The sequence below is a fragment of the Vulpes vulpes genome, chromosome 2 (genome assembly GCF_048418805.1).
Source record: "Vulpes vulpes isolate BD-2025 chromosome 2, VulVul3, whole genome shotgun sequence".
Lineage (NCBI taxonomy): Eukaryota > Metazoa > Chordata > Mammalia > Carnivora > Canidae > Vulpes > Vulpes vulpes.
The window spans coordinates 149334205-149359576 of NC_132781.1; the positions used below are offsets into that span (position 1 = coordinate 149334205).

The 25372-nt window shown below is 40.5% G+C and overlaps 1 protein-coding gene across 4 annotated transcripts in view; it reads right to left on the reverse strand.

The window, feature by feature from the left end:
- ZCCHC17 (zinc finger CCHC-type containing 17) overlaps positions 1 to 25372 on the reverse strand; it is a 62705-nt gene that overhangs the window by 15796 nt on the left and 21537 nt on the right. For all 4 annotated transcript variants that reach the window (XM_026014311.2, XM_072750492.1, XM_072750491.1 and 1 more), the window contains 4 exons: positions 13708 to 13808; positions 11657 to 11748; positions 4225 to 4325; positions 2333 to 2475 (listed from right to left, as the gene is read on the reverse strand). In XM_026014311.2, coding sequence (XP_025870096.2) covers positions 2333 to 2475; positions 4225 to 4325; positions 11657 to 11748; positions 13708 to 13808 — 437 coding nt within the window. The remainder of the gene's footprint in view (positions 1 to 2332; positions 2476 to 4224; positions 4326 to 11656; positions 11749 to 13707; positions 13809 to 25372) is intronic.

Genomic DNA, 25372 nt, shown 5'->3' on the forward strand with positions numbered 1-25372 from the left:
GAATGATTAAGATGGTAGGCACCTGGCTGGCTCAGTTAGAAGAGCACATGACCCCTGATCTTGGGACCATGAGTTTGAGCCCTACACTGGGTGTACAGATTACTTAATTTATGTTATGGATATTTTACCACAATTAAAAAAACAACAGTTACACCAAACCCAAAGCCTATAGATTTTGGCTTGAGTAACTCAGTAAATGATCACCTATTTACTAAGATAGGGCAAAATGTGGAAAGAGCAGCTTTGGGAAGAAAAATTAAAGAGTTCTGGGGTGTGTTAAGCTTGATGCAACTTGACAATTAGATGAAGATGTCAAATAGGCAGTTGGATATCTAAATTTGAAGTGTCAAAGAAAAAGTCAGCAATAGAATTACAGATTTGGATAAAAATAAGGATATGAATACTTAATTTGGGGATTATTAGCATGTAAGTAGTATTCAAAACCATAGGACAGGATGAGATTACCTAGAGAGGAGATGGTTAGAGAATAGAAGGGAGTAACAAAACAGCCCTGGAGCACCTCAACATTCAGAGTTAAAGCAGAGGGCAAAAAATCATAATAATGCAGAGAATCAAGCAGTGAGATGAAGGAGATGCTTTAAAAAAAAAAAAATCAGATGCCTAGACTCAACCTCAGGGCTTGGAACTAAGAGGTGAAGGGCAAATAAAATGTCCCAGGGCTAGTTCAACAGTCTGTTGAATGAGAGATGGGAGGGAGTACAACACAGAGTAGGGGGAGTGGGAGGAAGGAGAAGAAAAGAATACTTAGATGGTACCATCAGTAAGACTGGGTATGGGATGGTGACTAGATGTGGAATGGAAAGCAGAGAAAAATAAATGACATGCTGGTTTCCTTCTGACAGGTTATTGTCATTAAAACAAATAATACAATATAGAAGGATAGAAACAAAGGTCTTGATATTGTTTTTATAGTGGTGTGTGTGTGTGTGTGTGTGTGTGTGTGTGTGTGTGTTAGGAGGAGGGTTGCAGAAGAAAGAATGGTAGTCCTGACAGCCAACATTAGTTAAGCAATTAACTTGTCAGTGCTTTCTATCTATCTTGGGGAATGAGACGTCCCCTCACAAGGCACACTGTCATCAAAGACTACAACAATTCTACTTTGAAAATTAAGAAACTGAAGTGAGGAGGGCCCAAAGTGACACAGGTGGTTTGTAGCACAGAGGGCCTCTGAGTCTGATGGACTCTGAGCCAAAGTCTCAGGTACCCGTGGGATACTAGTTAGGGATGTGGGAGTCATCGAGGCAGTTAACATCTTAGGAGGTCACCCAGGGAAAGAATATACAGATCAATAAAGTATTATTCATATACTTGGCTAATTCTTATAATGGTACAATGGGCCTTTTTCTCACCTATAAATGAAGTAATGATTCATTATAGTAATGAAACTATGTGTAAACTGCTTTTCAAGTTTTTGAACACATTATAGTAATGAAGCATTATTTCATTTATAGGGAATGCCCACTGAGGGCAAGGACCTGATCACAATTTTTGTATTCCCACGCTTGTGCTACCTGGAATAAAAAGACCACTCAACAAAAGACTGTTAAAGCACTGAAAAAAAAACAAAACAAAATAGAAGCCAAATAACTGAACATTAATAGAAATACTACACAATATGAAAATAACCATTTCCTGACCAAACTACAGCATACTTTTCTTCTGTTCCCTCTCTGGGTGGCATGTGACAAATGCCCTGTCTTTTATTGCACCACAATAATGTCTGTTTTATGAATTGTTCTGTTGTTAGTACTACATAGGACTCCGAGAGACAGGCACTCTTATCCACCCCTGGGCACAGATAAGTACTTTCTGGAAAGACAATTTGATAAAATGTATCAAAAGCCTTAAAGCCCCAACTCAGTAATCTTATTTAGGGATTTATCCAAAGAAAACAGTAAGAAATATGGCAAAAGATTTAGGTTGGAAGTAATAAAAATATCCAACCATAGAAAAATTAGTAAATAAACCATCATACAGCCATAGGGTAGAATATCTTATGTTGTTCTTAAATCAAGTTTTTGAACACTTAAAAATAGAAGATGATTTTGATAAGTACGATGAAAAAAATAAAATATAAACTAGACCATAGTACGACCATAATTTTGTATCTAAATGGAGATGTAGCTATCTACATATTATTACCTCGAAAAAAGATGGGTACGTACCAAAAGTACTGTAAGAAGTCTCTTTGGTGGAAAGATTACAGGAGATCCTATTATGTTTTTCAGGATTCCTAAAAATTTCTGCAAAAAGTACATCTTTATTTCAAAACTCAAAAAAATATGGTAAGTAAAAGCAAGATAGCACTCACCTTCTTTCTTTTTCTAGAAGAATTCCTTGTGGGGTCAGGCTTCTCAAACTCTGCTGACTTTGCCTCTTCCTTCTCTTCCTCATCCGGTATCAGAGAATACTTGGTCCCTCCTGGTTGCATAAAACAATCCTTTGCAAAGTGGCCTGCAGAAGAGAGGTAGAAAAGGTAGGGAGGGGAGAAGCAGCCTCTCTTAGCAGGTGGATCTTCCCCAGAGGCTCCTGAGAGGGGCTAGCTGGTTGAGGAAATATTACTGAGTTCATTCAGAGCAGCTGCTGGATTCAGAACAGATTTTCTGTCTCCTCAAGATGGCATTGCCCACTCAACCACAGCCAGACCAGCAGCTGGTCCTAGAGCTGTGGGAAATACTGGCACCGCTCTGGAAATGGCAGAAGAAGCAGGCTTGTGCTGCCTTCCATTAGCAATGGGGCTTAGTAATTTTTAAAGATCTGTTTGGAACTCACTCCTGACATCGAAAGGCTGCTCCAGAGAGCAGAATGCTTAGCAGAGGGAGCCAAGTGGCAGGCCAAGCACTACAGGAATATAGCTCTTAGGCAGCTGGCAAGAAGGCGGCATTCACATCCAAGCTAACACACTGAGAGACAGGCAGTCGCCTAGGGGCACTCAACATTCAGACTGTCAGATCTGGCAAGCGCCTTAGAGATCATCAAATCCAACACTGCATGTGCAGAAGATATAAAGGCCCTGAGCAGAGAAGTAGCTCAAGGTCACAAAGAGAGCAGCAGAGCTAAAACTTACCCCAAGTCTCATGCCTCCCTGCTCTGAGCTCTTCCAGCTGCACCAAAACCAACCACCTCGGGCCTGACCTTTGCTGACTAGGCCAAAGTCCATCTCTCATTATGCTTCTCTGCCTCATGTGGTACCTGGTAGACATAAGCTGAAGGTAAGAGGACCTCACCCTCCCTGTGCTTTTAGTGCTATCAAGGGGCCATTGAACAGCTGCTACAAAGCTGGTTTTGTCTAAGCTTGCACAGACCCTGTTTCAGGGGCACAGACAATCCCATGAGATCATCATAAAGCTATGTGTAAACGGCTTTGCAACTCTGAATCCGGAAGCTGGATGATGCCTGGAAGGGGAATACAGCATACAGTTTTCCAAATATCTGGAATGTTCCCACGATTCCCCTGAGGGGAATTCTTTCAATTTTATTTTTCCCTTCCTCCCTCTACATTAGTGGTTAGTAGGGGCTTAATCCCCACAACATCAATCAGGGCACAAATATGCTACCAACTGTTGTAGAAAAATCAAGAGAGCAGGGTAAATGCAAGGCAAGGGAGGTGTGACAAATTGAGGTCACTCTGAAAATGAGACGCTGGCAACCCCTCTCATGATAGCTCCAGTGAGAAGTCAGGCTGAGAGCACTCTTGAACACCTGAGTAAGACCAGAAGAAACCTGAGCAGGCAGCTAGGCTGTGTTCTTTATTACTAAAAGGCTACTGTATTCAGAAGTCTGAAGTTAAAGAGACAAAGAGAAGCAAGAAAGAGTTTAACTTGGATCCTTGAGGAACATATTTCCAAGTCACTTCAGTTTTACAGCAGAATAGTAATGGTCCTTAGAGATAAAAATTTTGGAGTGTTAACCATAATCCAACACTCTCACTCTTCCTGACATAGTACATGGGGATCTTGCCCACACAGGACATCAATAGTGAAGAGGGGAAGCAGGGTGACAGTAGAGTATCCAGCATTCAGAAGAGGACACAGAAAGGGAATGAACTCTGCTAAGAGCCTAGCAGGAGTTACAGCATGAGTAGGTGAGGCCATCATTTGACTAAAAAGCAGGGTGAGCCACACCCAAACCAGGTGGCCTCCCCCACATAGTAAAGGTCCATCACAGGGAGGAAGGACTGGCATGGCAGAGGCTTCACCTTACCTTTACAGCCACACTTCTTGCAGGTGGTGTTCAGGACAGCCTCGAGGGTGATCTTCTGCCCAGTGTAATCCTGGAAGGACCGCCGCCGCCTCTCTTCTTGCCTGTAATGAAAAGGATACCAACTGTTGGCCCTCTCAAGAGATATGGCCAGAGATACTAGAAGGTAATGCTGTATGCTGGGTTTTTGTTCTGTCTTTGGCAGGTAGAACGAAGAAAGAAGGAAAAGCGTCCTGCATGGGGAGACAAACAGTGAAAGCAGCAACTTGAAACACATTATTTCATTCAGGACAGGCTCTGAATTAATAATCATGAATGAGACGACTTCATCTCACCAATGCACAGAGGATGAAGATACAATTACTCCCCTCGCTAAGCCCCCTGTAATCCTGATGATGTCACACCCAGGTTTAAGAGACCTTCAAAGACTTCCTAGAACACCAAGTCCAAATTCCTTACTTTGGTACTCAAGGCCTTGCACAGTCTGTCTCTAACCTGCTTCTCCAGCCCCAACCTTACTTGCACGAGATGCTCTAGCAAACAGGACTAGTTGAGCTTCTCCAAATGGTTCACTGCCTTTGCTTGCACAGTTCCCTCTCTCTGAAATGCTGCTTCCCCTCTTTCCTCCCACCTCACCACCCCCAAACATTTCAAGGTTCAGTTCAGTCACCACCTCTCCTTTTCTACCAAGCCTTCTCCTGAGCCCCTCAGCCAGAATTTGCCTATTTGTTCACATTCCTGTAGCATTTCTTAAAAATTCTAAACTTATTACTAAAGTATAATATACGTACAGAAAAGTGTTCATAAACATATAGCTTGATTGGTTTTAACAATTTGTTTTTTAAAGATTTTATTTTTTTTTTGTGAGAGAGAGCAAGAGAACAAGCACAAGACAGGGGGAGGGACAAAGGGGAAGCAGACTCCTCTCCTGAGCAGGGAGTCCGATGCAGGACTTGATCCCAGAACCCTGGAATCACGACCTGAGCTGAAGGCAGACTCTTAATCGACCGAGCCACCTAGGCACTGTGGTTTTCATAATTTAGACATACCCAGGAAACCATCACTCAGATAGGAAACAGAACATTGCCAGCATCTCCAAGGCCCCTCTAGTCATCAGGCCTCCCCCAAGGGTAACCACTATGTTGATTTCTAACAGCAGAGATTAGTTATATCAGTTTTTGTAAATTGTATCAATAGAATCATAGAGTATGGACCTTCTGTGTCTGGCTTCTTTCACTTGTTTATGAGATCCATCCATACTGTTGTGTAGTTGTGGATCACTGATTTTCACTGCCATAAAATATTTTGCCATTGATCTGAGTAGTTTCTACTATGAACAGTGCTTCTTCTGTGAACTTCCTAGCATGTCTTTCAGTGAACATATACATATGCATATGGTGGGAAATGCCTAGTTCAAAGTAGGAGTAGAACAGTATAATGGGTTGTAGAGCATTAGCTGTCACAGACACTGCTACCAGTTTTCTGTAGTGTGTTTACCAGTTACACTCCTGCCAAAAGCAGAGCCTAAGCATCCCAGCTGTCATGGCTTTTTCTTTGACCTTTACTATAATACACGGTACCTGCACAGAGCAGGTACTCAGAAATGTTTGATCAAAGAGTGTCACCCTTTTTATCACTCTTTTTATCAAACTCAAACAGTAATCTATACACACTGCAGTCCTAGCACATATCACACTTTATTGCCAATACATTCATGTTTCTTTTCTAGATTGTAAGCCCTTTCTACAAGATTTTACTTATATGTGTTTCCCCAGCACCTTAGCGCAAGGCTTGGCAACAGCATCAATAAATGTTTATTGAAATTTCTGAGCTCATGGGGCCCTGGGTGGCTCACTCAGTTGAGCGTCCTTCTCTTGGTTTTAGCTCAGGTCATGATTTCAGGGTCATGGCATCGAGCCCCTCACTGGGCTCCGAGGTCAGCAGGGAGTCTGCTTGATATTCTCTCCCTCTGCCCCTCCCTCCACTCATGCTCTTTTTCTCTCTCTCAAATAAATCTGTAAAGAAAAAAATTTCTGTGCTCTTGGCTCCAAGTATTTTTCCTTTACCTGAACCTTTTTTTTTTTTTTTTTAAGATTTTTAAATTTATTTATTTGAGCAAGAGAGAAACAGGTGCCCCCTTAGCTAAACCTCTTTAACTTTGAATTCTGACTTCATCTAAGCTTTTCCAACTACTTGCCAGGTCTCTATAGAGTCGAGCAGAAACAAATATTTTGTCAAAAAAGCCACATTACCCAGAGAAATGCAGGATGACAACACTGAAGCAGAACAAAGTACCCACCTCATGTTTTTTAGCTAACAGTTTCATAGGATACACTGGTTCCGGTCATTCTTCAGCTCACCCCATCTTTTCTAAAATGATCCCTACCACCAAAGCATTTTGTGTTCCCATAGCATTTTACTCTCTGGTCATTTTTTTTTTTTTTAAGATTTTATTTATTTACTCATGAGAGACACACAGAGAGAGGCAAAGACACAGAGGGAAAAGCAGGCTCCTCGCAGCCCAATGTGGGACTCGATCCCCCAACCCAGGATCATGTCCTGAGCCACCCAAGTATCTGATCATTTTGTTAGATTTGTTCACATTCTGGCTCACCCTCTGTGTCATAAGCAGGCCTTCAAAGATAAAGTCTATGTTTGGGGCACCTGGGTGGCTCAGTTGGTTAGGTGTCCAGCTCAGGTTATGATCTAGGGGTCATGGAATCAAGCTGCACATCAGGTTCCACGCTCAGTACAGCATCTGCTTGAGATTCTCCTTCTCCCTCTGCCCTCCACTCCCGCTCACACTCTCTTTAAATCAATCTTAAAAAAAAATAATGTCTTCTTTTTTTCTGTATATAAGCAGTAAGCACACTATCCAGCATACTACCAATCATATTCCACAGAATATGATGGACAAGTTCTATAAATTTATGTTTGTATGCTAATATTTAGGTCTAGGGTTACTGACTACTTAAAATGTGGTTAGTGTAACTGAAGAATTAGACTATTTAATTTTCATTTACATTTAAATAACCGTATGTAGCCATATGCAACTTAGTGGCCACCCAAGGGGACAGTACAGACAAGCATATGATTTAAGTCTTGAAAATGCTCAAATCCCCAGGTTTTGCCCAGCATAATCTTACTCAAAGGACAAGGGGGTCAGCTGTCTGCTCTGCTAGTCAACAGTACTATACTGTACATTAAAAACTTTTTAGGAGGGTAAATCTCATGTTAGGTGTTCTCACTACAATAAAATAAATTAAAAAAAAAAAAAACAAACCAGCAGGATCTTAGGGGTATAACTAGGACAAGTCACCAACTCCATGGCTTTCAGATGTCCTCATTTGTGGAGCTGAGTTTCAAATGGCTGTAAGTTGCAGTTTAAACAAACTCTCATTTTAATCCATTCCAATATTCTGTGGATTCTAACATATGACAAACCAAATCATAATTCCCACCTAATACTTAACAAATGTATCACTTGCCTACCCCCTTCCTTTCTGTGCTCACTGCCTTGCTGGTTTAGGCTTCACTACTTTGTATCTAAATAGTAACAAATTTCCTCCTCCAATCCATCTGGCACACATAGTTGAATTAACCTTTCTTTTATTCAGTTCAACTACTTAAGTGGCAAGCACCAGGGCTACTGATGAGTAAGTGAGTTGAAACAACAGAGTTCTTCTCAAGGAGCTTACAGTCTAGTGGTGGAGGGAGACATACACATGGCTAATTATGGTGGTGACCCATAAGCACTCTTCTAGGGGCACCTAGGTGGCTCAGTGGTTGAGGGTCTGCCTTTGGCTCAGGTCATGATCTCAGCGTCCTGGGATCAAGTTCCCCATCAGGCTCCCCATAGGGAGCCTACTTCTCCCTCTGCCTATGTCTCTGCCTCTCTCTCTGCATCTCTCATGAATAAATAAATAAAACCTTTTAAAAAACAAAAAAACAAACAAAGACAAAACAAAACAAAAAAACAAACAAAAACACTTCTAAAAGACTGCTATACTGGCTAAAACTACCTGGAAACTGCCTTCCCTCCTTCCATCTACAGACTTCCTTTAATGCTCTGGGACTGAGGGGATGAAATGTATGACCAATATTGATGGAAAATGAAAGGCAGTTGACATATTGTGGGAGGCTGGAGACAGCTCAAAGATACTGAGCATAACAGGGCAAGGTCAGAGATTAATCTGATCAGGAGCCTCTTCCCCCTTAAGGGCTTTAAAAAAAAAGTATGACTGAAAGTCAAAGTTCTCCACAATCTGCCCCAATATACCATTCAAGCCTTACGCTCTAGTACCTGGCTGCACCCTCCTCTTTCCTTAAATAAGACTCTGAAACATGCCCTGCTTCATGCCTTTCTTTAAATCATTTCTTCTGTCAGGAATACCATTTCTTCTCCTGATGTCTGACAAAATCTTACCCGTTCTTCTAGAACTAGTTTAAATGTCATCTCTCTTCTAGCCATCAGAGCCCAAAATCCATTCATCCTCTTCAAGCTAATTCCTAGAAACTTTTCTTTAACCTACTGTTAGCATTTAAGACATTTGCCTTATATTAAAGTGATTTGCACAATTATCTCACTACACTAGTCAGTAAGGCCCTTAGGCAAAAACCTTGGTATTGCCATTGTACCAAATGTAGAATATGAACCCCCAAAATATTTGTTGAATAAGTGAGTTAATGAAAGCACTAACAACTGCTACACATCAGGCACCCTGGGAGATAAGAAAGAGCCATGTCTTCTGTTCTCCTAGGTCTTATAAAAAGAAAAGGAGTGTTCATATGGGAAATATAAAAAATAGTAAAAGGGATTATAGGCGAAAGGAGAGACAATGAGTGGGAAAAATCAAAGAGGGTGACAGAACCTGAGAGACTCCTAACTCTGGGAAACGAACAAGGAGTAGCGGAAGGGGAGGTGGGTGGGGAGATGGGGTGACTGGGTGATGGGCACTGAGGGGGGCACTTGACGGGATGAGCACTGGGTGTTATTATACTATATGTTGGCAAATTGAACAATAAAAAATATATACAAAGAAAAAAGAAAAAGTGTGAAAATCACAGAAGAAAAACAAAGAGATCTTCTAAAACAATAACCATAAGTAGCTACCATCTATTAAGTTTCCACTATAGACTAGACACAAATCTGGCTCTTTACAAACAAGCCCATATTTAAATCATTCCATCATTTCTAAGATGTAGGCATCATCTCCTCCAATGATAGTAAGAAGCTGAGGGTCAGAGAAGTGAGGGTGTCTGCTCAAGGTCATACACTAGTTTGTAGCAGAACTAGAACTCTTTCTGATTTACATCTAACTCAAAACCTCACATCATTCCACTATATCATGCTCCTTTCCTGGATGCAGCTCTAGAAATAGTTTACAACAAAAGTTACTGTTTGGCCACTTGGTAATTACCAGAAATAGCCTCTACAGAGAGACCTGTAAAGCCCAAAATCAGGGAGCCCTTTCCCCTCCCTACCCTTATTTTAAGACAGAGAAGTAGCCTTTTTATTTTACTTGTTTTACATTTTACCCCTACAAGGGTGACTTTGGGAAATTCCATTGCTTCTTAATGAATCTGTATATAGCACAGGATTTCTTTGGAGCAGAAGTAATTTATTATAATGTAATCAGTAAATGCCAGACTTAAATAACACTACTGAGCTCTGAGTTATAAAACATTTCTACTACAAATGAAAAGTGTTTTGTCAATAATCAGACTTATAAACATGTCAATATTTAAGGATAAAACTACAGAAATATGGAAAAATCCTAAGTCACATCCAACAGCTAGAAGAATCATATAGTAAAAAGGGCACTAACTTCAATGTCCTTAATTCAGGTCCTTGATTCACTATAATTTCTCATTAACCACATGGAAATTTCTTATCACCAAGCATCAAGATAGAAACTAGGAATATAAAGACATCTGGCTGGCTTAGTCAGTGGAGCATGTGACTCTTGATCTTGGAGTTATGGGCTCGAGCCCCAAATTGAGTATGGAAATTACTTAAAAATAAAATCTTTTTTTTTGAAAGATTTATTTATTTTAGAGAGAAAAAGAGAGAAGAGTGAGCACATGGGGAGAGGCAGAGGCAGAAGGAGACAAGCAGATTCCTCCCTGAGTGGGAAGCTTGACACAAGGCTCAATCCCAGGACCCTGAGATCATGATCTGAGCCAAAATCAGAGTTAGATGCTCAACTGACTAAGCGACTCAGGCACCCAAAAATAATATCTTAAAAAAAAAAAGGGGGCGTGGGAACAGAAAGAAACAAACTAAGTAACTAAGGGGGTACCTGGGGGGCTCAGCCAGTTAAGCATCTGTCTTTGGGTTAGGTCATGATCTCAGAATTCTGGGATCCAGCCCCATATCAGGCTTCTCTGCTCAGCAGTCTGCTTCTCCCTCTCCCTCTGTTCTCTCTCTCAAATAAATAAATAAAATCTTTAAAACAAACAAACAAACAAACTAGGAATATAAAGTAAAATGGAGAGATAATATCCACTTTGGAGGTTGTTATAGGAATCAGATACATAAATGTACATAAATTGCCTTGCATAATGCCTGGCACATAGTACAAACCCAATAAATATCAATTTCCTCCCTTTTAGGTAAAATTATTTTGCATCCACAGTGATTTTGCTTAGAATTCTATAAAGAATAAGGTTTCCAAATTTTTCCTACCAAATCTGAAACATTTATTTTTTTTTAATTAGTCAATAACTGCCACTGAGATCACCTGATTAGCATGAGATAAACAATGTGATATTTTAACATCAAAAGCAATACAACAAAGTCATGGTTAACCTGAAGGTAAATGTATGACTTTGCTTACGTTTTCTGAAACACTGGAAACAGTTCAGAAACCATTCGAGGAACCTTAGGGAACTAGGAACCCCTGACCAGAAATCACCGGCATACATTCAAGAAAGACTTTCAAAGAGATAGCAAATTCCTTATATCACCAGACATTGGCCTACATGGATAGCAAATCCTCCATTCCTATACGAAAGATCAGAAGAGCCAATGAAAGTAAAGATGTAATATTCAGAACACAGTTATCTGAAGATGCACTAAACCCCACTTGAGTGGCTTCTAGATCACTCTACCCTTCCACATGGTCTCTATCTTTTTGGAGCCCCTGTGCTAGGAGAGAGACAAGTAGCAGATGCTTCATGAGCTTGTTGGCTAACTGGTTAAAGGGCAAACAAAGAATAAGGGGAAGGAAACAAAACCACTGATGGATCACTTCAATGCTTTGCATGTTAGCATTCAATCTTAGAACTCTATGCATATTCAAGGATCACCAGGGCTACAGAATTCATCAATATCACAGACTATAAATGGTAGAGTTCTTAGGTCAGCTTGATTCATTATAGCATTCTGTAGTTTGAGAAGTAGGATGGTAACCTTTCTAAACCTTTTACCTACTCAATGATAACGTTGTTGGGGTCAAGGTCTTTCCCAGTTCCTTGGTTGACGACTTTCATGGATAGGGATACTTTTATCCTATCATTTTTCATCTGTAAAAGACAAAAGCAAAGTCACCAAAAGCTAAGAGTACATCATTTGGACTTCTCGTCTAAAATTATCTAACTAGGGATCCCTGGGTGGTGCAGCGGTTTAGCGCCTGCCTTTGGCCCAGGGCGCGATCCTGGAGACCCGCGATCGAATCCCACATTGGGCTCCCGGTGCATGGAGCCTGTTTCTCCCTCTGCCTGTGTCTCTGCCTCCCTCTCTCTGTGTGTGTATCATAAATAAATAAAAATTAAAATAAATAAATAAATAAAATAAAATAAAATAAAATAAAATAAAATAAAATAAAATAATCTAACTAAAGGGGCAGCCCGGGTGGCTCTACGGTTTAGCACCGCCTCTGGCCCAGGGCCTGATCCTGGGGCCCCGGGATCGAGTCCCATGTCAGGCTCCCTGCATGGAGCCTGCTTCTCTCTCATGAATAAATAAATAAATAAAATATTTTAAAAAATTAAAATAAAATAATATAACTAAGCATCAAAGTTTTTATCATCATAACAAACACTGAACTCCTCTAATGGCTGAGGTCCTATACTAGGAACACTGGGGGTACTAATGAGCATTATAAATAGATCTTGTGGCAGAATAACTTTAGGAAATGTTTTTTTCCTCATTCTTATCCCTCTGGGGAAGAAAGACAGAAATGATTGCTAAGAAATTCAAGGCCTATGGAGGTAACCAGGCAGAAAATATAAGCTGTTTTTTCCAGATAAGTTCAGCATAATGATGAGTTCATAGATCCCTGAGCTCAGAATACATTTCCCAAACATTCCAGACTAGAGTAGATCCCCTTTTAGATTTGGTCTAGAGTATTTTTATTGTGGTGGTTTTTGTTGTTGTTTCGTTGGGCTTTTTTGTTTTTGTTTTTTGTTTTTTTTTTGCTTTTTAAAAATTATTATTTATTTTTTTAGTGCATTTTTAAACATGAAGGCAATTATTAGCCATGTTGGTCTTCTTTTGCTTCCTCCAGCACTTGACGCCCTTTCCCACTTCAGGATCTCTGCATGTTATTCTGCCTGCCTGGAATATGCTTATTCCAACTCTTCCATGACTGGAGCCTTTTCCTTTAGGTCTCTGCTAATACGTCATTTCCGCAGAGCCTGTTCCTGACCACTTTATCTAAATCTACCTCTGATACTGGCTTGAGACCATTACAACACTTATTATAATTTATAATTATTTTATATGTGTGCTTGCTCACTTTTATATTTGTCTCGTCCTGTTATACTCTATATAAGTTCCATAACAGCTGAGGTCACCTAGGTCTGGCTTCACTCTTACATCCTTCAGACTAGAACATGTTAAGCACTCAAGGATTAAAGAATAATATCTCTTTCAGACCTATCTCCCCTGCCATTCTCTGATGGAAGAGCAGGCCTCAGTGTATAATCACATTTGTCCTGGAGGTCTACCTACATCTACAGCTCTTACGCACTCAAGGGAGCTGCTGTTAACAGGGTCCTTCAGACCTTTCTCACTTCCCTCACATTGCATGGTGCCAGGTATTAGGAACAATAACCGTAAACTCTGCGTCTTTTGTTTTGTTTTGTGTTGGTCCAAACTGAAGTGTACCTGGCAGCTATTCTTCAAAATTTATGGTAAAGACTAGTCCCATAAATTAAGTTTTCTTCTCTCTTTTTTTTTCTCTTTTTTTTTTTTTCCACCCCAGATTTGGATAAACTTCAGGGAGTTTCTATAAACATGTTCTATAAACATGTACTTATTGCAGCACACTTATTATAGTTTACACCACATCCCTTCTGAATTTACAGGACAGCTAGCCAGAAGGTTTCAATTCAGGACAGAATACAGTGGCAGGGTTTAAAAATAAGATCATCAGCCACAGTTAACAGCATACACACACTGGTCATTATAAAATACCAACACTGCCTTCTCCAGCCTTTCCTTGGTCTTTCTAACCACATGAAAGTTGCATAGAACCTTACCTCCCGGCCAATAAGCTTCACCCACACTTTGTCTCCAACATCCACTATCTCAGAGGGTTTATCCACACGACAGGATGACATGTGAGTTCGATGGACCAGACCTGAGCACAAGAAGAAATGAAATAAAGCACAGGGTATATCTTGTATTTATGATTCTAAATAATGAGGTAAGGAGAAGATGGGAGTTGAAGAGTCACTAAAAATGTCAACTTAAAATTGTTAATTAAAACAATTTGAGGGATCCCTGGGTGGCGCAGCGGTTTGGCGCCTGCCTTTGGCCCAGGGCGTGATCCTGGAGGCCCGGGATCGAATCCCATGTCGGGCTCCCAGTGCATGGAACTTGCTTCTCCCTCTGCCTGTGTCTCTGCCCCTCTCTCTCTCTCTCTCTGTGACTATCATAAAAAAAAATAATAATAATAATAATAATAATTAAAAAAAAAACAATTTGAGATCACTTTTTGTACTTAACCAACATATATTATTTTTTTAATTTTTAATTTATTTTTTTTTAAGATTTATTTATTTATTTATTCATGAGAGAATGACAGAGAGGCAGAGATACAGGCAGAGGGAGAAGCAGGCTCCATGCAGGCGTCCCCCAACATATATTCTTTAAAAATAATGGCCAATGTTAGCAAACATGTGATACATGAACATCACTTACATTAGTAAAAACAGAAGTCAGTGAAAGTCTTTGAAAGCAAGGGTGTCAAAATGTTTATACCTTTGATACAATAATATCATTAGAAGTTTTCTAAGGGATCCCTGGGTGGCGCAGCGGTTTGGCGCCTGCCTTTGGCCCAGGGCGCGATCCTGGAGACCCGGGATCGAATCCCACATCAGGCTCCCGGTGCATGGAGCCTGCTTCTCCCTCTGCCTGTGTCTCTGCCTCTCTCTCTCTCTCTTTGACTATCATAAATAAATAAAAATTAAAAAAAAATTAAAAAAAAAATGGCACTATTTAAAAAAAAAAAGAAGTTTTCTAAAAGAAAAAAGTCAAAAAAAAAAAAAAAAAGAAAAAGAAAAAAGTCAATAGAGGCAAAATCCAAAAACCTGTGGGTATATAAAAATACCTGTAGTATTATAACCTACAAAGGTTTAGGGATGCCTGGGTGGCTCAGTGGTTAAGTGCCTGCTTTCAGCTCAGGGTGTGATCCTGGAGTTCTGGGATCTAGTCCCACATGGGGCTCCCTGAATGGAGCCTGCTTCTCCCTCTGCCTGTGTCTCTGCCTCTGTGTGTGTGTGTCTCTCATGAATAAATAAAATCTTTAAAAAAAAAAATAACCTACAAAGGTTAAAAAAAACTATAAAGCAATCTAAAAGACAAATAATTGGAAAATTAGCTTGTAAACTATGGTAAACCAATCAAATGGAAGAGTAAGCAGTCAATTACAATTACAGCAAATAATTATGATAGATGTTAAGTGAAAAAAGAAAATCTAAACAAGGTGTCACTTTTTAATATATTAAATTAGTAAAATATTCAGAAAATAATGCCCATGGATGAGAGTATAGTAAAATAAGAAATAGTGCCAGGGCTAGTATAAAATTTTAGAAATCATTTAGCAATTACTATCAAGAGTGGCAAAAATACTTAATAAAATTAATTAAAAGTTAAATGATGGTTTAGTTATTAAATAACTTTAAAAAACATTTATAATAGATATCCTTTCCTGTCTGTCCAAAGACTTTTCCTAGGAAACCACCTTCCCTACTTTTTTTTAACAGACCATTCTAGATTTCTGTGAAAAAAATTATTTAAGTATTTATCAACATCACCTTCTACACATTCTAAAATAAATCTGGTCTTTCTATGTGATTTGGTTGAAGCTGAGGTAACCCCCAACTGTGGGCACATGACACATGCTTAATTAATCAAGATACTTCACCCCACTGAGTGATTAGCTAAATCAATTCATCTTTTTCAAAACATCTGTCAGGATTATCAATCACAAAAATTTACCAATGCCCATCTTTACCACCAGGTGGCAAGAGTTGGCCAGAGGTAAGAGACAAAGCCCTAAGGGTGCAATGTGAACACCTGCTACAACCCTGAGGAAGCTAGATTTATCCTGCATCCCCCAGTGAGAATAGTCAAAACGTTTCCTAACTATGTTTCTGTCCCTTGGCACCAAGAATTCTGACTAATAATTAACTGGACCCATAGTTGCTTTTGGGTATCTGTTCTAAAGAAATAATCGTATACACAGAAAAAGAAAAAGCTATATGCATCAGGAAGAGTGCCATATATAAAAATATTCACATATATAAAAATATTCAATGTATTTAATGGTCCATCAAAAACGATGCTCAGGGGTGCCTGCGTGGCTCAGTTAGTTAAGCATCTGCCTTCAGCTCAGGTCAAGATCCCAGGGTCCTGAGCTAGAGTCCCACGTCAGGCTGCCTGCTCAAGAGGAAGTCTGCTTCTCCCTCTCCTCTTCACTCATGTAGACTTTCTCAATCTCTGTCACTACCTGTGTCTCTCGGTCAAATAAATAAAATCTTTTAAAAACAACAACAAAAACAATGCTGGGGACACCTGGAGGGCTCAGTTGGTTAAGCACCTACCTTCAGCTCAGATCATGATCTCAGGGTCCTGGGATCAAGTCCTGTGTGGGGCTCCCTGTACAGCAGGGAGTTGGCTTGCTTCCTTTCCCTTTGTCCCCTCCCTCCCCCTCTCCTGTTCTCTCTTGCTCACATTCTCTTTTTCTTTTTTAAAGATTTTACTTATTTATCCATGAGAGACACAGAAAGAGAGAGGCAGAGACACAGGTAGAGGGAGAAGCAGGCCTCCTGTGAGGAGCCTGATGCAGAACTCGATTCCGGGACCCCAGGATCACGACCTGAGCCGAAGACAAACATGTTTAACCACTGAGCCACCCACGCTTCTGTTGCTCTCACTCTCAAATAAATAAAATAAAATAAAATTCAAAAAAATTTTTAAATGCTCAAAAGACTATGTAAAAATGTCCATAATTCATCTTTAGTAAATATTTGACTGCCTACTCTGTCAAGCACTGAAGACACAGCATTTTCCCATGTAAATAACAAAAGTACAACACAAAATTGTATGCAGTATAATTACAAATGCTTAAAAAAGACTTGAAAAATCAGAAAGAATGATCTAAAATGCTGTAACAATGGTTATACTAGGGTACAGTATTACACACGTTACTCTTTTTTTTTATTTCAAGTGTTTTAATAATACAGAAAATTCTCTCTATTCTGGGGGAAATAAATATAATATATAATAATTTTTTAAGATTTTATTAGATTTTTTAATAAGAGATTTTTTAGATTTTATTTATTTATTTGAGAGAGAGCAGGAACATGGAGACCTGGGATTTGATCCCAGGACCCTGGGATCATGACCTGAGTCAAAGGCAAACACTCAACCACTGAGCCATCCAGGCACCCAGTTATTTTGAATGAACATAAACCAGGAATATAAACTAGAGAAAAAAATGACTAAGTCAAAGAGTTACATCTAAGATATGTGTCCTCCCTTAAATTGTTTGGGAGAGGGGCATCTGGGTGGCTCAGTCAGTTAAGGATCTGCCTTCAGCTCAGGTCATGATTCCAGGGTCCTGGGATCGAGCCCCACGTTGGAGTTGGATTCTCTGCTGAGTGGGGAGCCTGCTTCTCCCTCTCCTGCCTGCCACTCTCCCTCTTGTGCTCACTTGCACTCTCTGTCAAATAAATAAAATCTTTTTTAAAAAATTGCTTGGGGGAATTATTAGCCTATATTCTCTCACATGTGTGGATCCCCAAGGACACTGGCACAGCCGGCACATATCTGTAATTAGAAGTATCTGCCCCATGCTTGGAACTTCTATTGGAAGTCACTGCTTGCTCTGATCATGGTCACTAGGTCTCACATACCTACTTCACCTCATTCTGGAGGTTGACAGCCTATCTCTGTGAATAATTCTGGGGCCTCCAAAATGTGTTATATACCATCATATAACTTATGTTTTTAACTTTACACCATATTGCGTAATCTCCAAATTAGATAAAATGAAGCTGGGGTTTCCTCCTCAGGATGGTATAATGGGCAGAGCAGCCTAACTGGGAAGTCTGAAGAGGAAATTCAGATGCCCTAAAAGGGAAACCTTATACTTCGACATTTTGGGGTTGCAACTGTCCTCTCATTCTAAAATTCACTTCCTTCCTCTATTACTAATGAAAGTTACAAAGGAAATTAATGTTGGGATGCTTGGGTGGCTTAGCTGTTGAGCATCTGCCTTCAGTGCGATCCCGGTCCAGGGATCTAGTCCTGCATTGGGCTCCCTGAGAGGAGCCTGCTTCTCCCTCTGTGTCTCTGCCTCTGTCTCTCATGAATAAATAAATAAAATTTTTAAAAAATTTAAAGGGGTAGCCCTGGTGGTGCAGCGGTTTAGTGCCGCCTGCAGCCCGGGGTGTGATCCTGGAGACCCGGGATCGAGTCCCACATCGGGCTTCCTACACGGAGCCTGCTTCTCCCTCTGCCTGTATCTCTGCCTCTCTCTCGCTCTCTCTGAATAAATAAATAAATCTTAAAAAAAAAAATTTTTTTTAAAATTTTAAAGTGAAGGAAATTAATGTTGGATCTACTAATACTTGAGATAATTTTTTTCTTGAAACAGAGGTCTGTACCACAAATAAGGAAATAATATTTGTCCTCCCACCTGATCCCAAACTAGGATATTCTTTGGTCTGTGCACCATTCCTGACTCAACCCGCACTTATCAGTAATTAAAAATTGGAACTTTAAAATGATCGTGTACGCCCCAGGTGGCTCAGCAGTTTAGGGCCACCTTCGGCCCAGGGCCTGATCCTGGAGACCTGGGATCGAGTCCCACGTCAGGCTCCCCACATGGAGCCTGCTTCTCCCTCTGACTGTGTCTCTGCGCCTCTCTCTCTCTCTCATGAATAAATAAATAAAATCTTTTTTAAAAAAATTTAAAATGATCTTATAGGGGCCCCTGGGTGGCTCAGTCAGTTAAGTGTCTGCCTTAGGCTCAGATCATGATCCTGGAGTCCTGGGACTAAGCCCAGCATCAGACTCTCTGCTCACTGGGGAGTCTGCTTCTCCCTCCCTCCTTCTCTCTCTCGTCCCTCTTAAGTAAATAATATCCTTAAAAAAATAAAATAATCATGTGGCACATCTGAATGACAGACTCTTTAAATGTTTGCAAAAATATGTTAAAAGATGGAGAAATCTTTAAGGTTCATTAAGTGTAAAAAGCTATAAAATACATATATACAGAATATAAATTTCATCTCAATGTTAAATTTTATGTATGTATGACTTATAAAAAACATACCAAAATGTCAATAGCATCTATCTGTGAGGTAGTAGTAACACATAATTTCTTTAGTTTTTCCCCTTATTTTTCTATAATATGCATGCAATATTTTTAATCACGAAAATATCTTGGGCAGCCCAGGTAACTCAGTGGTTTAGCACCGCCTTCAGCCCAGGGCCTGATCCTGGAGCTTTGGGATCGAGTCCCATGTCAGGCTCCTTGCATGTAGCCTGCTTCTCCCTCTGCCTCTCTCTCTCTCTCTCTCTGTGTCTCTCATGAATAAATAAAATATTAAAAAAAGAAAATATCTTAAAATAGAAAATGATATGTACACTATGATTAAAATAAAACTATGTCTCATATGGACAGAAACCAAAGGGAATATAAAAATAGTTATGCTAGGGTGCAGGATTTTTATAATTGAGACATTAGTGGCTTATTATCCAAAGACCTTAGTTTACAGCTTCCCTTGTTCCCTTAAACAAGAGAAATCGGTCTAGCCCTCAGTCTTGAAGGCAAATGTCAGGTGAGGAGTTGGGTATGTAAGTCCATAGCTCAGAGGAGGTGTATGAACTGAAGATACAAATATATGTAGGAGTCTGTAGCACATAGATGTAAATTTATGTACTAAAATATACTACCTAGATTGTCAATTTAGAGATTGGTACAGGGACAGACACATTTTGCCAATTTATTAATTTACAACTAAGGATATACTTTTTGCTTTTATTCCCAGTCCTTACCTAATAGTTAAACTACCCACTGTTCCCAATATCAAATAACTAAAAAATTGGATAAGTCATCAGAAATTGCTTCAAAAAACAATCAGAACAAAATGGATGGGGTGCCTGGGTGGTTCAGTCGGTTGAGTGTCTGCCTTTGGCTCAAGCTGTGGTCCCAGGGTCCGGGGATCGAGCTCCCAGAGCTTCACAAATGGGTACACTCTGCTCAGTGGGAAGCCTGATTGTCCCTATCTCTCTGCTGTTACCCAGTCCTCATGAGTGCACATGCTTTCTCTAACAAAAAACAAAAAAAAATTCTCTAAAAACAAAAAAAATCTCTAAAAAATTAAAAATAAGGGGTACCTGGGTGGCTCAGAGGTTGAGCACCTGCTTTTGGCTCAGGTTGTGATCCTAGGGTCCTGGGATCGAGTCCCACATCGGGCTCCCATAGGGAACATGCTTCTCCCTCTGCCTCTGTCTCTCTTTGTCTCTTATGAATAAATAAAATCTTTTTAAAAATAAAATAAAATAATAAATAAAAAGAACATAATGGAGACAGATGTTTTAAGATAGGTTTCCAGTCTACAAGCTTAATGGACTATCACTTCCTCATAAAAGAATCCATCTCTCTCTAGTTCCTAGCATCAGATTCATTTCTTCCTAAATTAGGCAAGATAAACACCACCAACTTCAGATTCTCAGGCTTTCTTTTATTGTGATCCAGGCTGACACCAACCCCCATCACCATTCATGTAATCTCCTCTAGACAGAATGACACAATTAGATTTCAGTTTCCTAAATTATAATTTCACTCCAATCCCTTTTCTCTGGAATCACACCCAAATTATCTTGTCACCATCTTGAGTGCTCTCATCTCTTTAGTCACAGATTTATAGGCAATTACCTGATATATTTCTGTCTATGGCTATCCCATACACTGTATGGAGAATTCATCACCAGTTTCATTCTCAGAGGACAGTCTATATTCTTTTTTTTTTTTTTTAATTTTTTTTATTTATTTATGATAGTCACAGAGAGAGAGAGAGAGAGAGAGAGAGACACACACAGGCAGAGGGAGAAGCAGGCTCCAAGCACCGGGAGCCCGACGTGGGATTCGATCCCGGGTCTCCAGGATCGCGCCCTGGGCCAAAGGCAGGCGCCAAACCGCTGCGCCACCCAGGGATCCCGACAGTCTATATTCTTGGGAGGTATTTCACTGCTACCTACATAAACCACCCATAGTTGGATTAAGTGGATATGGTAGAGGGCACCAAATAGCACACCTGAGGCACATTTTGTGCTGGATACTTCACTAAATATAGTACATCTACCCATTCCTTTAACCCTCATATCAACCCTGTGACATAGGGTCACATGAGGAAATACTATAAAGTTAAATATATTGTCCAAGATCACAAAGCTGATACAGAACTGCAATTCAAATAGGAGTCTGTTGCATCTTCTACAACATATTTATACTTCTCCATTTTTTTAAAAGTTTTTTTTTTAATTATTATTTATTTATGATAGTCACAGAGAGAGAGAGAGAGAGGCAGAGACACAGGCAGAGGGAGAAGCAGGCTCCATGCACCGGGAGCCTGATGTGGGATTCGATCCCGGGTCTCCAGGATCGCGCCCTGGGCCAAAGGCACGCGCCGAACCGCTGCGCCACCCAGGGATCCCACTTCTCCATTTTTTATTAGTGATCTGTGTTATCTTTTCATTTAAAAAAAAAGAAAGATGGTCTCATCTACACGTAGTAAAAACACATCTAATTCTGCTCCAGCATAAGCTTCAAAATGAACAGGAACAATGAAAATGTTTTGCTTATCTGTCTACGTGCTACTCAAGAGAAGTCTGTGCCTGGATTTCTGACATAAAGCCATAAATGCCCAAAGGGCATATCGAGTCCATCAACACGTTCAGTAAACCCAACATGACACTTAAACAGGCTGAATCCCATCTGAGTGACTGCTGGTAAAAGAAGAAAAATTCTGACAACTTGGAAAGAGCCAGCATCTCAGTCACTATATATAAAAAACAAACAGAGATAGTGTACTATTGTTCTCTTAAAAGTATTCTCCTGCGATCCCCGGGTGGCTCAGTGGTTTAGAGCCTGCCTCCGGCCCAGGGCATGATCCTGAAGTCCCAGGATTGAGTGCCATATCAGGCTCCCTGCATGGATCCTGTTTCTCCCTCTGCCTTTGTCTCTGACTCTGTGTCTCTCATGAATAAAATCTTAAAAAAAAAAAAAAAAAAAAAAGTATTCTCCCAAATGTGTTGTTCAACCTTAATTTTTTTTACAACTTCCACTGACTATAAAGGAAAGAAGTAAAAATTACAAACCATTAGAGGACAGCTGCAGCCCCAAATTGTCAAAATAAAAGGTCTCCTTTATATTTGGGGGATCTGAATTCCCTTTCTAGATTTTTTTTTTTTAAAGACTTTATTTATTCATGAGTGACACAGAGAGAAGGCAGGGACATAGGCAGAGGGAGAAGCAGGTTACCTGCAGGGAGCCTGATGTGGGACTCAATCCAGGAACTCTGGCATCACACCCTGAGCCAAAGGCCGACACTCAACTGCTGAGCCATCCAGGCATCTCCCCTTTCTAGAATTTTCAAATAAGTTATCCCCAATCAGTGGTGTATGACAATAATGTAAACCCACAAGTTAAAGTGGGCTTTTGGGATCCCTGGGTGGCGCAGCGGTTTAGCGCCTGCCTTTGGCCCAGGGCGCGATCCTGGAGACCCGGGATCAAATCCCACGTCGGGCTCCCGGTGCATGGAGCCTGCTTCTCCCTCTGCCTGTGTCTCCGCACCTCTCTCTCTCTCTGTGTATCTCTGATGAATAAATAAATAAAATCTTAAAAAAAAACAAAAAAGTGGGCTTTAACTTCATCTTGCTGGGATTATGCATTCATTCAAATAGTTACTAAATATCCACAATATTATAAGCAAAAAAGGATTCAAGGACAAGTAAGACATGATCCTGCCAGTCAAGAAACTCTAATATATGCACCTCATTCCCATTTCACAGATAAAAAAACTAAGGCTCAAGTCCAAAGCAACTGAAAGTCAACAGCCAAATAAACGGTAGAGCTGGGACTAGAATTTATTCATTTAACAAAAGGTATTGAATACCCACTATTCCTCAGTTACTGTTCTGGGCCCTACATTTCACAGCTCAGTGGATAACTGTAATCTCACTTATATTATTACAGTACATTGTAATTTGTTCATATCTCTAGACTATGAAAAATCTGAGAGCAGGGCCTACGTTTTCTTACCTCTGTGCTCCCACCTAACATAGTGACCAGATAATAGAACTCAATAATTATTTGCTTAACTAACTTCATTGCTAAAAATATTAGAGCCTCAGGGTACCTGGATGGCTCAGTTGGTTAAGCATCTGACTTTGATCTCAGCTCAGGTCTTGATCTCAGGGTTGTAAATTCGAGCCCCATGTTAGGCCTACTTAAAAATAAAAAGGTAAAAAATACTTGAGCTTCTACCATAAACAAGACACTTTAAAAGTATAACACTGAGCACTCTCTTTCATGTGCTGGTAGGGGAAAGGACAGTAGAGAAAAAAAAAGAATTTCATAAGAAGGTGCACTGACACTATGATAGCTATCTTGTTAAATTTATATTTAAAATAAGGTTAAAAGTCAGTGGCTACACTATGGGACAGTGCAGATGTGCTATAATACACAAATATATTTGGTCTTTGTCCCTGGTTCCTACATAGCCTGCACAGAACTACAATTCTTGGAATCTCTCCAGTGATAGGAAAATCTTTCGTTATTTATAAGAAAATGATCCTTCTGATCCCACCAGAGTTTGTGCCAATGAGGTGATTTCGGGTAGGCACACCAGAATTTGTGCCAATGAGGTGATTTCGGGTAGGCCCCCTAGATGTTTCTGGATGGGGCAAGTCTCCAAAAGATTAAATGATGAGAAGGTTGGAACCTTCAGCCCTATTGGTCTCCAGGAAAGAGGGGGAGGAACTGGAGATCAAGCTCTATAAAAACTCCTTTAACGATGAGTTTCAGAGAGCTTCCAGGTTAGTGAACACATCAGCTTGCTGGGAGGGTGGCATGCCAGAGAAGACATACAAGCTCAGAGTACATCCCCCACGCATACCTTGCTGTTCTAACAAATTATCAAACTTGAGGAAGGGGGCGTGGGAACTCTTGCTTTATAGCCCACCAGTCAGAAGTATAGGTGGCTCAGGACTTATGAGTGGCATCTGAAATAGGGGCAGTCTTGTGAGTCTGAGCCTGATACTCCAGGTAGATAGTGTCAGAACTGAACTAAGACACCTGCCGTTGGAATCTGGAGAACTGCTTAGCGTCAGAAAACACATTGGAACAGATACAGAGCATCTCCATCATCACAAACAGTTCTATTAGGCACCACTATGAGATGGGAAAAAAATCTAGATTTCAGTACTAGGAAGGGGTCGTCTTTTTTTTTTTTTTTAAGATTTTATTTATTTATTTATTCATGAGAGAAACAGAGAGAGAGAGAGGCAGAGACACAGGCAGAGGGAGAAGAAGCAGGCCCCACACAGGGAGCCCGATGTGGAACTTGATCCCGGGACCCCAGGATCAGGCCCTGGGCCAAAGACAGACACTAAACTGCTGAGCCAGCCAGGGATCCCTAGGAAGGGGTCTTCAATTCAGTAGTGGTAAAAATTCTGAGAACAGAAAGCTGAGAAAAACAACTCAAGTTAGTCTCCCTTCCTGAGTCAGAATGTTAAAATCTGGAGACCAGAATTTCTTATAGCTCAGTCCTTTTGGCATGGGACTCAATGGTCTCCCCACTTTAAGAGCAGGGAAGCTAAAATGTAACTGCTCGAGTTATGCAGTAAACCAACAGAAAAGCCCAGGATTAGAGAGTTCCCACCTAATTACTTGGCTTCCTGAGCTCTCCCTCTGAGGCTTGTCTCACCAGCTGTCAGACTAACAGATCACTTGTAAGCAGGCAGCCACAATCAGAGGCATCCCCTGACAGGGCATGGACACGAATGAGTTGAAGACTGACTGCTGGGAGGTGGCAGGCCTTTCATCTCCACATAGTCCCCAAAGTGCCGCATAAATGCTCAAGTAAGGATGGGACTTTTCAGGTACTGGGAGCTATGGTGAGTACACTACCAAGAAAATCTGTCTTCAGACCAAAAGAGGTACATTCCTGTAGGGACCAGGATGAGTTCCCTCTCATTAAATCTCAGACAACACAAAATGAGAAACTTTATTATAGATTGCTGACTGCTAGCTTGGAAACCACTGTGAGCCCTTTCTAATTCCAAGATGCAATTTGTGGCACAGTAGTCTCCAAGGTTAGAAGCATGGCTTTATTATCCAAAGATCAGCTGTTGGACTTTTTTTTAAAGAAAAATTCTGTTTGGGGGTGTCAGGGTGGCTCAGTCTGTTAAGCATCTGCCTTCAGCTCAGGTCATGATCCCAGGGTCCTAGAATGGAGCCACATCGAGCTCCTGGCTCAGCGGAGAGCCTGTTTTTCCCTCCCCCTCTGCCTCTCTCCCTGCTTGTGCTATTTCTCTGTCTCTCTCAAATAAACAAATAAATAAGAAAAAAATCTATTTTAAAAAACTTCACAAAGGAAAAGTCCCTTTTCTGCATCCATGGCTCCT